Source organism: Pteropus medius, unplaced genomic scaffold (genome assembly GCF_902729225.1).
Source record: "Pteropus medius unplaced genomic scaffold, Ma_sr-lr_union100, whole genome shotgun sequence".
Lineage (NCBI taxonomy): Eukaryota > Metazoa > Chordata > Mammalia > Chiroptera > Pteropodidae > Pteropus > Pteropus medius.
In genome coordinates this window covers 10,233,273-10,249,137 of record NW_024346667.1, presented here as the reverse complement: position 1 = coordinate 10,249,137, position 15,865 = coordinate 10,233,273, and the positions used below count along the sequence as shown (strand labels likewise).

Sequence of the window (15,865 nt, the reverse complement as noted above, 5' to 3'; positions counted from 1 at the left end):
CTTCAATAAAGAGATAAACATGTGTCTCCAAAAGACTTCCCCGGACTCCATGCAGTGTGGGTAAGAGAATGCTGAAAAAAGTATAGCCTCTTTTGAAAGAAAACAAGTCATACTGAGCATGACTGTAAGTATAAGAGTGCTAATTGCTATGCTGGTTGGTGAATGTGATTAATCTGAAAGTTTTGGGCAGCTATTAAATACATTAATTTCCTTGCTGGTATGCCGCAAAGTGAATATTACCAATAACAGAAGCCAATATCTCAAAATATTTTTTTTCATTTTCTTCATTTTACGTGAGGGGGCTAAGGCTATTGGAAGGCTGACTAGCCAAATGCCTACTTCAGTTGTCATCCTCGATGTTCTCCAACTCAGCAATGTGGTCATAAAGGTTATTATTCCATTGAATCAGCATAATAATGCCTACAACATGAACAAGGCATAAAATTTAGCTTTATTGCTACTATCTGAATATTCTCTTTCAAACATAGATATGTTTTTTTTTTTGTTTGTTTGTTTGTTTTTAGGCAAGGCAACCCTTGGTTGACCTCACAAATTGCAAGGACCTTGTCAGCTACAATCCCTTATTTTTTTATTTTTTACACCTATAGTACCTGGTCTTCCTCAGTGGTCCCTCATACAAGTACTAACCAGGCCCGACCCTGCTTAGCTTCTGAGATCAGATGGGGTCAGGCTTGTTCAGGGTGGCATGGATGTAGACTAAATATGCATTCTATACGTAGTTTGGAATGAAAAATATCTATAGATTTTAAATGTTCACGGTAGCCATTTGTTGAAGTATAAATGTAAATGTTATTGCAAGAGTAAAATACAGCAATAATTACTGATGATTGTGAAAATTGCTAATTTACGTATAAAAATGATCAGAACATTTCAAATAATATATGTATAAGAAATACATTTAAAGATTAGTATTGAGAGAATACGTTAGCTCGATAACTTTAGAAAGAATATTATATCCTCTTAGTGTCAGTATTTATAAAATTTAAATAACACAAGAAAATAATATAAATCATGTTATAAAGATTAGAAATAATCTTTGAAATTGTTGTATTAGTATTCAAATATTAATACAATAATCTTTAAAATTATGTTTATTTTATAGTATTTTTTAGTTATTTAATTTCATTTAGGCCACAGGTCTTTCAAGAAAAAATTCTCTTTGACAATTTCTCACATCTTAAAGGATGGATAGGAAGCAAAATGTTAAGAAAGCCTTGTTAAAATTTCACAAGGCAGAAAAACAACTCAAATCACGTACAACATCTGTGACAAATCATCTTTGATCTGGACATAACAAATTTTTTATAGATTCTATTTCTCTGCTGAGATTCGCATGTGTTTACTTACTTTGGACATCTTTTCCTTTAAGCCCATGAACAAATTTATAATATCTGCTTTAAAGTTCTTGTCTGCTAATTCTGGATCATCTCAGGTCTGTGTCTAGCGCCTGCTGTTTTTCTTGGTTATAAGTCATAATTTCCTAATTTTTCATATGTTTAATAACTTACTATTGGATGTTGGACATTGTTGTGATACATTTTTGGGAGACTGATTTTTTTCTTTTGCACAATAAATTACTGGCAGATCCTTTTGGTTCTCACAAATATGCTGTGATTTTTTTCCCCCCATCTTGCATTTATTTGTAAAAATTACAAATATTTCTCACTTATATATTTTCATGAAGTCTAAACATCTTGTACTACTTGAAGATATTTTACCAAGCATGACATTATTACCTTTTTATTATTATTAGTTTCTTTGTAAGTATATTCTATTTCCTTAATTACATTGTGAGCCTCAGGGGTGGATCTTTATTTTATATCTATTTTAAGTCATGGCATTTGACATGCAGCTGACACACAATAAAAGTTATTGTGTTAGTGACTATGAAGAATGTCTTAAAGTGGTCCTTTGGGCTTTGCTTTCTTCCATAGCTAATCTACGCCTTTTATGGGTATCAAACATTGAGTTTATTCATCTGTTCACTCTTATATCCATTTATCCATTTATTCAACAAATATTTATTGAGAACCTACTATATGCCAATTCCTATCCTGGTTCTGTGATTGCAACAGAGAATAAAGTGAACAATGTTTACATCCTCATAGAACTTCTGACTTAGTAGTAGGTATCCAGGATTTGGCTAAGCCATGCTACGGAATTACTGCCTTAAAATCCCTTTTGTTTGGCCGACCAGCCTGCAGGGACCTTAAACTGACACTAACCCCCTCATGGAAGCCTATGCCCTAGAAAACAGAGCCGCAAGTCATTGTAAGCTCCTGATATGATTTTCTCAACAGCCCTTGTGATACGCGGTTCTCTACCTCCACCCTGCCCGTCCCCAGGGCCTTCCTCTTATCCTTTAGATAAGACCTCTGGGGAGCTTGCTGAAATCCTGTTCTTTTTGGTTTGAATCCAGCCTTAGCCAGGGAAGCCCAAAGCATTCTACCTGCAGACTCTAATCAAAGCATGTGCCCCAGGTCCTGTCTGTACCATGTCTTTGCCTACTCCTCCTTGTGTGGCCCCTCAAGGCATGCTGTGTACTTCCTCCAGGACCTGCGAGTAATAAACTTCTCTATTTCAGTTTCTCTTGTGGTCTTTTGTTGCTCACCATCAAATACCTTGTGCTTTACTTAAAGTCATAACAATGGGGGAGATAGTCTAGGCCATGCTACCCAGAACAAACCCAATCCCATCTGATCTTGGAAGCTAAGAAGGGTCAGGCCTGGTTAGTACTTGGGTGGGAGACCACCTAGGAAGACCAGGTGCTGTGGGCATAAAAAAATATAAAATATAAAAAAAATAAAGGATTGTAAACTGACAAGTTCCTTGCAATCTGTGCAGTCAATCAAGGGTTGCCTCACCTAAAAAAAAAAAAAAATGGGGGAGATAAGTAATAATGAAATAACAGTAACCATATAATACAATTAGACAGTATTTTATGAAGAAAAAATAAAGCAGGAGAAAACAATAAAGAATAAAGAAGGTAGTTATTGTGGTGATGATGATGCATGTGATTTTAAAAATAGCGTGGTGAGGAAAGGCCTGTCCAAGTAGGTAATATTTGAGCAAAGACCTCAAGCAGAGCAGCTAGGTGAATGTATAAACAGAATTAGAGGTCAATTATTAGATATGATTTTAGGGGCATTTGAAAAGCTGCATTCTCCACTAATCTTCTGAACTTTGTACCTTTATCTTGAGGCTCTATTGCCTTAAGATGCAAATCTTTTTTGGAAGAGTTATTATTTAAACTTTTACTTGTCAAATATTTCTGTGTGAATGAGTTTCAGAATTTTTATGAGGAGGTAAAAATAGGGCGAGAACATAAAGAATCAGCCAAGTATAGCTGTGAAGATCATGAATTGCCTGGGTTTCAAATCCTGGCTTTGTGTGATCTTCATCAAGTTACTTAACCTCCTTGTGCCTCGATTTCTTCAACTTTAAAATGGAGATAATAATAATATCTATCCTGATATAGTTAAAATGTTGATGGTAGATTGTATTTTCAGAATTTTCATGGCCCCTACCTATGGAGAATTACCCATCTCTCCACCACTGTCAGGGTTGGCCAAGTCACATTTTTGGCCTTTGAAATGTGACTGTAAGTGACGTATATAACTTATGAGCAGAAACTTTAAAACCATGCCAATCATTTTCTTTTTTCTGTCATAAGAATGGTGATGTCTCAGATAGGGGTTTCCTTAGCCTGGATCCTGGAGTAGAGGGGACATGAATCAGAGCCACAGCTAAAGTCAACATATAATAGAAGTGAGAAATCAACTTTGATGCTGTGAGCCACTGAGATTTGGGGTCATTTCTTAGTGCTGCATAATTTTGCCTAATCTTATTGAAATAAATAAATGATTTCTAACATACTTATAACTGTATCTGGCATATAATATACATTAAACAAACAAACAAACAAACAAACAAACAAATAAACAGAAAGATCTTGAGGGAGTCTGGCTGTTGGAGAGAAACTAATAAGATTGCAAGACTGGAGCAGCAAAACCAAACTTCTTGACTACTTGATTCACCCATTAGTTTGTGCTATAAATATAAAATGTTATGTGTTGTTGTACTTGAGATCTGAACTAGATATCATAAATAAGATGTTGGATTTGAATGATTTGCTAATGTGTCACATTATGAGTGTTTCCAAACTATTTCTTATGGAGTCCTTGCTTTTTGGCTCCTGTGTCCACTTTTTAAGAGCAGAGGTTATACGGCCTATTAAAAAGTACGTACGCAATGCCTATTACATTGTTCTCTCCTTCATGCTTTCTGACTGACTGGATAACCATAAGAAAGAATTAAGTTGATAATCTGGATGGTTTGAAAAAAGGAGTGTTTCTGTTCATCCTGTGCGTGTGCTGAGAGTGACCATGATTTTCCTAATCACAGTCTGTTTGCTTTGTTAGCTGTGTTATTATACTAAATTCTGATGCTTATATAAATTACATAAATTGCTTATGGTGTATAAATTAGGTAAAGGGAGAATGAAGACTATTCTTTTCTCTTGTTTATGTCTACCAAAAAATCACAGTTTTAAGAATATATTAGAAGTTGAGCACAGCAATCCTACCTTTTTTAAAGTATAGATTAATCTAAATTAAATAAAATGTGATTAAAGAAGAACGATGTTACAATTTGAATCATTTCCTCTTTGGATCATTTAATGACATTAAAAAGGTCTAAGCTGTTAAAAAAAATACTCTGCAGGAAGTCTGGTAATGGAAGAACGACTGGAGTATTATGTCCATAATAAAAATTCAGGGTTTGGAAAGATCTATATTGCAAACTTGTATTTATTTTGTATATTATCATTTATAAAAATGTTTAAAATTATCTTTTAATTATTCAGTTATGACCAATAATACTTAGTCATTAAGACTAATAGGGAAGAAATTAACCGAAAATAAATGAAATAGCAAGAAAAAATTAGAAAAAGTAATGCTTTTGATTGAAAAAAAATTCTTTTTGATTGGGAACTGGAAGGCATGAATATTTTTTCTTTTACTTTTTAAAAATTATTCATTATTATATAAATAAGTTTGGAAAATAAAATGTATACTTCTGTTCCCACTAGTTATCTTTATCAAATCTTTATATTATTCTGTATTTACTTCCGTTAGGTATTTTGGAAGAAATATAACTTTACAGATACAACTGCTGCCTCACACGCATTCCTCTCTGGTCCCAATTTCCTCCTCCCCTATATACAGATAACCACTTTTCTGAATTTGTTGTTAATTATTCTCATGCTATTTTTGTTCTTTATTTAGACACACACACACACACACACACACACACACACACACACACACACACACAACCAGCATTGCTTTACATAGTTTAAAATTTAGTTAAAATAATATGTATACATTTTTCTGCAAAATTTCTTTTTGTACAAAATTATGTTTTTGGATATTTGTCCATGCTAGTACATATAATTCTTGTTCATTCATTAAATGCTATATATGGTTTGTATTGTATGACTGTCACAGTGTATCCATTCTCATATTAACAAATATTTTCCAGCTTTTCATTATCATAAACAAGATGCAATAAACATTCTGTTTGTCTCCTTATGCGTATGTGAGAAAGGTTCTTTAGGCTATGTGTTCAGAAATGAAATTGCTGATTCATGGGTATAAATATATTCAACTTTATTAGATAGTGTCAAATTGCTCTCTAAAGTGTTTGCTCTATTTCTTCACATGCTCACCAATACTTGGGGTTATTAGAATTTTGTAATTTTTGTCAAATTAAGTGAATATAAACTATGTGTTAGTATTTTACTATGCATTTTCCTGATTAAATGTGAGGTTGATTATATTTCCTTATTTTTATTGACTACTTATTTGGAGTTCTTTCCCTATGAATTGTCTGTTCTTATACTCTACCCATTTTTCTATTGTGGTATCTTTTTCTTATTAATTTGTATGACTTATTACATTCTATAAAATTTTATTGGTTATACACATATTGCAGATTATTTTTATATTTACTCTGTTAATACTATGTGTTTGGAAGGGGAGATGCATATCAAAACATAAACTTTTATCTTGAAAGGAAATTCTCTTATCATTTACACAGCACTTACCATGGCTCAAGTATTCTCTTCAATCACTTTAAGCATATTAGCTCATTTTAATCTTGACAACACCCATGCCTATTCGTTTTATCGCTATTTTAAAAAAGAACAGCTTTATTGAGATATAATTCACATACAATTAAACTTACCCTTATAAAAGGTGTCCAACTCAGTGGTTTTAGTATATTCACGAAGGTGTGTAACCATCACCACTATCTGATTTCAGAACATTTTCATCATCCCCCAAAGAAATCCCACACCAATTAGCAGTCACTTTCTATGTTCCCCTAAGACCCTCAGTCCCAGGCAACCACTAATATTCTATTTGAGTTCTTTATATGTTAATTATATTTATTTTAATGATAAGGAAATGGAGGCATAGGAAGATTAAGTAACTTGCCTAAAGTCACACAACTCAGTAAGTGGCAGAGCCAGGATAGGAACAAAGGCAGTCAGCTCCAGAGTCCATGCTATTAACTTTTCTGCTACCCTATCTGACAGCGTTGTCCATCCTATCTGTGTTCTAGTATAGTGTATTTATAACACAATCTGTAAGAAATAGAGACATTAAAGTTTAGGATTTGGTTTTTGGAAATACATTGTGATGAGAAGTCATTATGTTAAATGTTATGAAATTTATTGCTCAAGCAATATTTTTATCATAATAAAGGAAACAAAATAAAAACATTTGACCATGTTCCATCACATGAGTTCCTGACCTATATTAATATAACCTGTAATCAAATTCAAATTCTGATTATCAGAAAACTGGTAAAAAATCTTAATGTCTTTGGAGGTAGGAATGGTGTCGTATGTGTGTCACATATTTAGCACATTGCTTAGCATAAAAGATGCTGCTCAATAAATAAATTTTAAATATCTGGACACTATCAAATTTATTAGATTTATATAAAATTAATTTTATATGAAAATACATTAAATTTTATTGTAAACCAACAAATGTTTTGTTTATATTCTATTGTGACATGTTGATAATCATTATATGTATTTCTTTTACAAAAACCGAAAAAATAACGGGTTGGTTGTACATCTGAAATTGACTTGCAAAGTCGTCTCAAAATTTAAGTTTTGAAAATCTCTTCTACTCATATCAGTATCTGCTGAAAATTAGATAAAAAACCAACTTACTGAATCATTAAATATATGTCAAATTGAACTAACTGCATTTCATTTTTAAACATTTAATATGTACTTGTATATTAAATATTTGCAGTATATAAATGTTAACACAAAATATGGCAATGCTTTTAGAATGAAAGGCATTACAAATTCACTGTAATTACCTGCTATTTAGAAATTTGTCAAGATTTTCGGCTCAAAGTCCCAGTGGCTATCATATCCTGTGACAAAACGCTTGGCTGGGCAGTGTGGGGCTCACAGTGACTGCTGTAGACTTGATTTTCCTAGTTCTATTCTTGAGTAAGTGATTTGCTGGTAAGAAATTAGACACTACAGATTAATATTTCTCTCAGGGAATGAAATTGTTTTTTTCTGATTGTTTCTTAATAGTAATTCTAACTTTTATACGTTAGTCCCAAATATGTGCATTTAATAACATATGTACTTTTTCATGAATCATGAATATGTAATTATAATTTTTGATACCACTGTGTTTTACATTAAGATAAATTAACAAAATTGATTTTCTTTTCCTATACTCAAATTTATTGTACTTAAATTTTGAATGCTCCATCTTGGCTATGCTTTAACTAGCCTGACTTTTGCTCTGGGTCCTGGACTTCGATTTCTAAGTGCCTCTTTTCTTCTGTGGGAGGTTTAATAAGCATCTCAAACTTGTGTCTAAAATAGGGCTCTTTATTTCACCCTCAAATTTTGATCTTCCTTTAGCCTTTCTCATTTTGGTAACTGGTACTATCAATCACTAAATTGCTCAAGGAAATACTCTAGGATCCATCTATATTTTCCCCTTTCTCTCATTATCTCATCCAGTCTCATCAGCAATTTTTACAGACTGTGCCTTAAAAATATATCTCAAACCATGTGCTTTTGTTCATCTTCATTGCCACCTTTTATTCTTTGTGACTCTCACCTGTCTCTTGCCCGAACCAGTGCAGCAGCCTCCTGACAGTTCTCCCAGGTACCACTCTTGCTCGCATATGTTCTCTTTACACAACTGCCAAAGTTGTCTTTCAAAACATAAACAAGTTCACATCTCTTCTATGTTTAAGAGTTTGGATGCCTTCCTATTGATATTTAGAATGAGCTCTGAACTTTTTACTCTGATCTAAAGATACTTATCTGATCTGGTACCTACCTATTTCTTTAGTTTCAGCAGATGCCATTTCCTCCCACTCACTGCATCCTGCAATCACGCCATCCTCCTTTGTGTTGCACAAACATGCCAAACTCTTTCTTACCTCAGAGCCTTTGCGTTGCTGCTGTCTGTGGGAATGCTTCTTATTTTGTATTTTCACACCACTGTATTATTCTCATCTTGTAGGTCTCAGTTCAAATTTACTTCCTCACAGTCCTTCCCCAATGAACCTATGTAAAAATAGTTCTTTCTCCATTATTATCTATCACATCTTGTTTATTTCCTTCAAGCTTTTATAACAATCTGTCTTGTTTATTTACTCACTTGTTAAGACTTCACATGTGTTCTCTGTCTTGGCTTGATGGACGTAGCTTTTTGTCTTTTGCACTGTAACCTACAATATCCTCAGTGCTTGTTGCTTCAATAATGACAGTTCAGGATATGTACTTTAACAGTTAGAATAAACCTACAGCGCCTTGACAATTAGCAAATGTGAATAAATAATTGCATTGGGAAACTTATCTTGAATGATTTATGTCACATTAAAAAGAAAGAAGTTCTCTACAGTGTAAAATAGACAAAATGAAGACTTAATTTCTTGTAGCTCTGATAACTTTTTCCCTTCCTTTTTCTCCCTCCCTCCTCTTTTTTTTTCTTTTTTAATCTTAGATTGAACTTGAGCATATAGGTGAGTAGCAGAGTTAGAATCAGCAACTCTTTGAGCTGGAAAAAATGAAAAACATCATGCAGTTCATTTTACTGATTAAGTAACAGAGGTTTAAAAATGAGGGACTTTTTCCTCCAAGGTCATAGAAGAAAAAGACCAGGAATTATTTCGTCTTTATTATATATTCTTTTTATTATGTCAGTAGTACATGTTCATTGGAAAATACAGAAAATAAAAAAATTTAATTTAAATCACCCAAAATCCTACCTTTTAGAAATAACTGTTAGTGTTTTGTGCTATCTTTTCAGGATTTGCTTCTATGCATATTCAATAATATAAATAAACCAATAAAAATTTTAGGAATTGCTCCTAGACATATTCACTAATAAGCCACTGCAAACCTACATGTATATATGTGTGTATCTATATCATTTATCATCTATCATCAATCTATCATCTATCTATTCTATTCTATTCTATTCTATTCTATTAATATATCTACATATCTATCTACTCATTCTAAATAACTGTCCTCTTCCCTCAATAGTATTATAATGTTCTTCTTTTCTGCCATTAAATATACAGCTAAATTCAGGAGTGATATTCAACATATTTAATGATTACTACTTCAGAGGTACCAAGGAATGAGAAAGGACAGCCTGTGGCCTAGGGTTTACTGATGTGACAGGCAGTGGTCCTTTAATTGCTAGATCAGGAGGTGGGGCTGAGGTTGTCCTAGGGGAGAGACTAGAAGAACATCCAGGCCCTGGGTGGAAGATGGGGACCCAAGGCAGTACTACAGCACTGCAGCCAAATACTACAGAACTATTTCAGTATTTTAATGACTGGCTTATGTTTTTGAACAGGTAAGCCAAATTCCAAATCTATAGTCCTCATTTTTAGTTATTGTATTTTGTTCCATGGTGTGGTAAGTAGAATTACGGCCCCCCAAATGTCTCATTTTAATCCCAAGAACCTGTGAATATGAGGAGACTTCACTCCCATGATTGTATTATATAGCATAGCTGACCTTAAGATAGGAGAATTATCTGAGTGAGCCTAATCTAATCACATGAGCCCTTAAAAGCGAAGAACTTTTTTTTCTCACTGTTGCAGAAGGAGAAACTAGAGAGCTTTGAAGACAGAAGGATTCCATGTGCCACTGTTGCTTCCAAGATGGAGCGGGCTATGTGAAAGAATGTTGGTGGCCTCGAGTTGCTGAAGGTGGCCTGAGACAAAGTCTTGTAAATGAAATTGCGGCGTCAAAGATTTTTTAAAGGTTTTTGGTGCACACTGTCAAACCGCTCTCAGAATTTTTTTTTCTTTTATTCTTTTTAACCATTTACATTTCTATCCCCTTGTTTTACCCACCATTGTAAGACTTTTAGTTTTTTAAATTTTTTGATCATCTATGATAAGGAAAATATTAGTATTATTGTCATTTTAATTTGCATTTCTTTGACCACTAGTAGATGCAAAATATGCTTACAGTTTAGGGGTTATAAATAATGATAAGCTTATTGTTTCTGAAGCCAAAATTATTCAACTTGGTAAATTCTAAATTGTCCGAGTAAATAATCAATAAAAACGTTTTTTTAAAAAAGGAGTGAGGTAATCCATACATATATATGTGTGTGTGTGTGTATATATATGTCAAAAATTTCAGGACAATAACTTATAATCACTTGCAATTTCATAAAATTTGTAGGTATGATGCTACAAAGAACTGCTATTCCAAAGAGAGCTTGAGAGGTTAGATATAAAAGCAAGATATTTGGAAAGAAAAGTAATTTCTAGTGAAGGATTAATTAAATTTAAGCATTTGAGTTTTTTTCTTTTAATTTTTAGTCAATTCTGATAACTTCTAAAATAATCCTATAATAATTACATGATCATATTACTCTCAAGATAAACCTTATCATTTCTATGGTATGTGTGTGTGTGTAGGGCGTGGGTTGCGGGGCGCGGAGATCAGTACCAGTTAGTGATAGCAATATAATACATTCCCATAAAAATATCTGGGTAAAGGAACTTTGAAAAGACACTAAAGCTTTTCACATAATGGAAGTTTCATTTCTTTTTTTAAAAACTCCTTACATTTTACCTTTAAATGAGGCTCTTGAAAATTAACCAAATATGACTTCTACATTTCGATGTATACCAACACACTGTGCAGATATGCTATCACAGTCCATGAGAGGAAACGAAGGCCCCCAGAAGGGAAAAAGTCAGGGGAGAGAAGAAAGATGAAGGGTCCTTTAAAATTAGATCAATGGATCTTCAGTGTTACGTAAAATGTGGGGGCACTAAGATATCTTCAGTGTTACGTAAAATGTGGGGGCACTAAGATATCCGTGTACTGTAACCTGAGATGTATTTTTTAAAACACTTTTAGGGAATCTTATTAGAGAGTATGAAAAACAGAAATGGCATGATATCACAGCAATTTTTAAAAGGCAAAACTGAGAGCTAAAGTAATTATAGTACCTTGGAATGCTGTATTTTAGGCATTGCCATTTTGGTAAAAAAGGAATGAGAGACCATTGTGAACACTTACGCCTTCTCAGAGAGTGGTCCTTGCTTCATTATTTGTGGAAGGACCTCGTATAGATAAGTACTAGCATTTGATGCAATTGTGATTTGCATCTGTCATTATAAAATGTTGATTTTATTTCCAGATTTGTTTTCAGTTTCACAAATAAAAATGACTCAAATTGAAGTTTAAGGAGAAACCACCAAGGAAACCTTTTGTTTAAATCTATCGGAAGGGCCAGCAGTGTGGTTGTTCAGCATTTGATTGTAAATTCTGGTTTCCGTTGACCCTTCCCGACAGGTTTATGTTTGCTACATCTAACTTCCAGAAGTGTTTTCAAAGATGTGGGCATTCTGATTAAAAGTATTCGCACACAACCTTCCAAGTATCTTTTGAAAAGATCTTAAAATTAATTTAAGGAGAAACTATAGCAAAAGGCTGTTATTACAGAAAAGGCTTCAGAGGAAAAAAAATAAGTATGTGTTATTTGAATTTAGAACTTCAAGGCTAGAATTGATCTTATGAAAGGAAAGAATTTTTCTCATGACTAATTTCCCTTTTCAGATAGAGTGAGATTAGATGGGGTATTTGTAATGAAAATGGCTAAGCAAACACTTTACCCCATGGTGAGAGAATCTTTTTTTGTCTTTAATATTGTTTATTGTTAAAGCACATACATACAATGTATAGTCAAGTATGTGAAAAAAAAACAACCAACACAGATGTATAAAAAGTAAAATGATTCCCACTTTCCCATTCTCTAGAGATGATCACAGTTCACATTTGAGTTTAGATCATTTAAGACCATTTTCTATATACATATAACTATACACATAACCACAAGTGAGCACAACTACAACAATAACCAGACTGGACATACTTTATAGCCACATGCTACTTTTTTTGAAAGTCAGATTTATTGAGTTCTAATTTACATAGTAAAATTCATCCTCAAGTGTCCAGTTCAGATACCGATGAGAAGCATCTATATTTGTACAACCACCACCACAATCAAGATATAGAACATTTCTACAGCACCTCTCCTCACCCCCCCCAAAAAACTTCTATCATATCCTTGTATCGTCACTTCCTTTCTTCTATCCCAGCTCTTGTCAGCCAATGTTCCGATTTATCTTTAGTAGTTTTGTCTTTTCTAGAATGTTCTAGAAATTGAATTTTTGTGATTGCCTTCTTTTACTTAGCATAATGCTTCTGAGATTAATCGTGTTATATTTATCAACAGTAGCTTTTGTTTTATTGCTGAGTTGAATTTCATGCTATGAATTTGTTTATCCATTTACCAGTTGATGGACATTTGGGTTATTTCCAGTTTTCGATTATTATGAATAAAACTGCTATAAATATTGGACATATGTTTTACTTTCCCTTGAGTAAATACTTAAGAGTGGGTTGCTGGGTCATATGGCGTGTTTTTAAATTTATAAGGAACTACAATATCGTTTCCCAAAGCAACCATACAGTTTTACATTCCCATTAGTGATTTTGATAGTTCTAGCTGCTCCACATGCTTGTCATCACTTGGTATTGTCAGATTGTTTATTTTTAACCATTTTAGTATACATATATACTAAATGTAGTAATATCTCATTGTAGTTTTAATTTGTATTTCTCTAATGATGAATGGTGTTGAGGATCTTTTCATGTGCTTATTTACTATATGTGTATCTTCATTGACAAAATGCCTATTCAGTTCTCCTGCCTATTTCTTATTTGCATTCTTTGTCTTATTTTGAGTTGTCAGAGTTTTTTATATATTCTTAATAAAAGTCCTTAACAGATAGGTGTTGTAAATATTTTTTTCCAGTCTGTGCTCTGTTTTTTCAAATTTTCTTTTTCAAAGACTTTATTTAAATTTAAAACTTTCATCCAGTTTTATTGAGATATAATTGATGTTTAACATTGTATTAGTTTAAGGTATACAACATAATGATTTGATATATGTATACATTACAGAATGATTACCACATTAAGTTTAGTTAATGTCCATCAGCTCACAGTTACAATCTTTTCCCCTTGTGATTAGAACTTTTAAGATCTACCCAAGTAGAAACCTTCAAATATACAACACAGTATTGTAAACTATAGTCACCATGCTGTACATTACATCCCTAGAACTTATTTATCTCACAACTGGATGTTTGTACATTTTGACCATTTTGACCCATTTTGCCCATCCCCCACCCTCATTCCCTGCCTCTGGCAATCACTGATCTGTTCTCTATATCCGTGAGTTTGGTTTTTTTCAGATTCCACATATAAGTGAGATTATATAGTATTTGTCTTTGTCTGACTTATTTCACTTAACATAATTCCCTCAAGGTCCATCCATATTGTCACAAATGTTAGGATCTCCTTCTTTTTGTGGCTGAGTAATATTCACATTTTCTTTATCAACTCTTCAATGGACACTTTGGTTGCTTCCAAGTCTTGGCTATTGTAAATAATGCTGCAATGAACATAGGGGTGCAGACATCTTTCTGAGATAGCAATTTTCTTTCTTATAGGTATATACTCAGAAGTGGAATTGCTAGATCTACTGGATAGTTCTATTTTTAATTCCTTGAGGAGCCTTTATACTGTTTTCCATAGTAGTTGTACCAATTTACATTCTCACCAACAATCCACAAGGGTTCCTTTTTCTCCACATCCTTGCAAACACTTGTTACACCCCTTTTCTCTCTCTTTTTTTTTTTTTTTCGGTAGAAGTCATTCTAAGAGGTGTGAGGTGCTATCTCAGTGGTTTTGGTTTGCATTTTCCTGATGATTAGTGCTGTTGAGCACTTTTTCACATACTCGTTGGCCATTTGTATGTCTTTTTGCAATTTTTTCCTCCCATTTGTAGAGTGCCTTTTCATTTTGTCCATTGTTTCCTTTGCTGTGAAGAAGTTCTGATGTAGTCCCACTTGTTTATTTTGATTTTGTCCAAAAAAAAAAAAATCATCACTAAGACCAATGTGAAGGAACTTATCCCTTTTGTTTTCTACTTGGAGTTTTATCATTTCAGGTCTTGCATTCAATTCTTTAATCCATTTTGAGTTTATTTTTATGTATGATATAGAGTCCAGTTTTCCTAGCACCACTTATTGAAGAGACTGTCCTTCCCTATTGTATTTTCTTGGCTCCTCTGTCATATATTCATTGATCATATATGCATGGGTTTATTTCTGGGCTCTCTACGTGTCTGTTTTTATGCCAATACCATACTATTTTGATTACTACAGTTTTGTAATATAGTTTGAAATGAGGTAATGTGATGCTTCCAGCTTTGATCTTCTCAAAATTGCTTTGACTTTGGATTTTTTTTTCGTGATTCCATACAAATTTTAGGATTGTTTTATTTTATTGAAAGATGCCTTTGGAATTTTGACAGCGATTGTATTGAATCTGTAAATTGCTTGGTGTGGGAAAACTCACTCATTTGGCATCAGAAGTGTTGTCAATAGAGGAAGCATAGTTTTCCTTTGCACAGGTAAAGCAAACTGTCTTGCACAGAACTTAGTGATATGTCATTATTGCTTATAATCCTTTTATCTATGTTGAAAAATTTCCCTGCAATTTTAGTAAATATTTTCTCATATTTATTCAGCATAGATTTCCTAAAATTTATAATTACTTTCTCATTAGACACAACCAAATTTTGATTCTATAGTAGCACTATTTCTTGTGGAATGTTGAATAAGAAGAAAAATTTTAGTTTATTTTATAGATAATTGTTAATATTCAATTATTTGTGATGTATTTTATTTTCATGGATTTAGATATTTTGGACTGAATTTTAGTAGTACATTGCAATACAAAATCCAATGAAAACATAGACATAGTTTTATTTTAACTGTCTGTATTATTTGTAACATACTCTTATTACAGGTATCAAAGACTAAGGTGACATGATGTATTTCTTCTTGCTTTGTTTCTGAGTCAAAAGCTGGCTTATGTCTCATCTTTTACATTATCTGGAATTCTGAAATAAAATAAGTTATAAAATTAAATTTTACATTGGGCTAGAAAGTAAAAGACACTTACTTGCTTTGAAAGATATAATTTTGTTTTCTGTAATTTTCAGACATAGCTTAAAGGACATAGCTAAAAATACTTAACCTTATTTGATACTTAAAAGTAAAATGTGATTTTTTTTTAAAGACAGTATTTAAGTATTAGCTTGTCAAATGCTAAATGGAATTATTATTCTTGTGTTTAGAGAATTAGATTATACCTAGTATCTTGTACTAT

At 32.8% G+C, this 15,865-nt stretch overlaps 1 protein-coding gene and 2 pseudogenes across 1 annotated transcript in view; 1 reads left to right on the top strand and 2 right to left on the bottom strand.

Annotated features, from left to right (window-relative positions):
• Window positions 1-599: 599 nt before the first annotated feature.
• Window positions 600-718, bottom strand: LOC120613636 (uncharacterized; annotated as a pseudogene).
• A 1,962-nt stretch (window positions 719-2,680) lies between these two features.
• Window positions 2,681-2,798, top strand: LOC120613571 (uncharacterized; annotated as a pseudogene).
• Window positions 2,799-14,950: 12,152 nt separating this feature from the next.
• The window catches only part of TTC29 (tetratricopeptide repeat domain 29), a 594,494-nt gene continuing 593,579 nt past the window's right edge, over window positions 14,951-15,865 (bottom strand). The window contains exon 20 of the mRNA XM_039876006.1: window positions 14,951-15,596. Coding sequence (XP_039731940.1) covers window positions 15,566-15,596 — 31 coding nt within the window. The 3' untranslated portion in view covers window positions 14,951-15,565. The remainder of the gene's footprint in view (window positions 15,597-15,865) is intronic.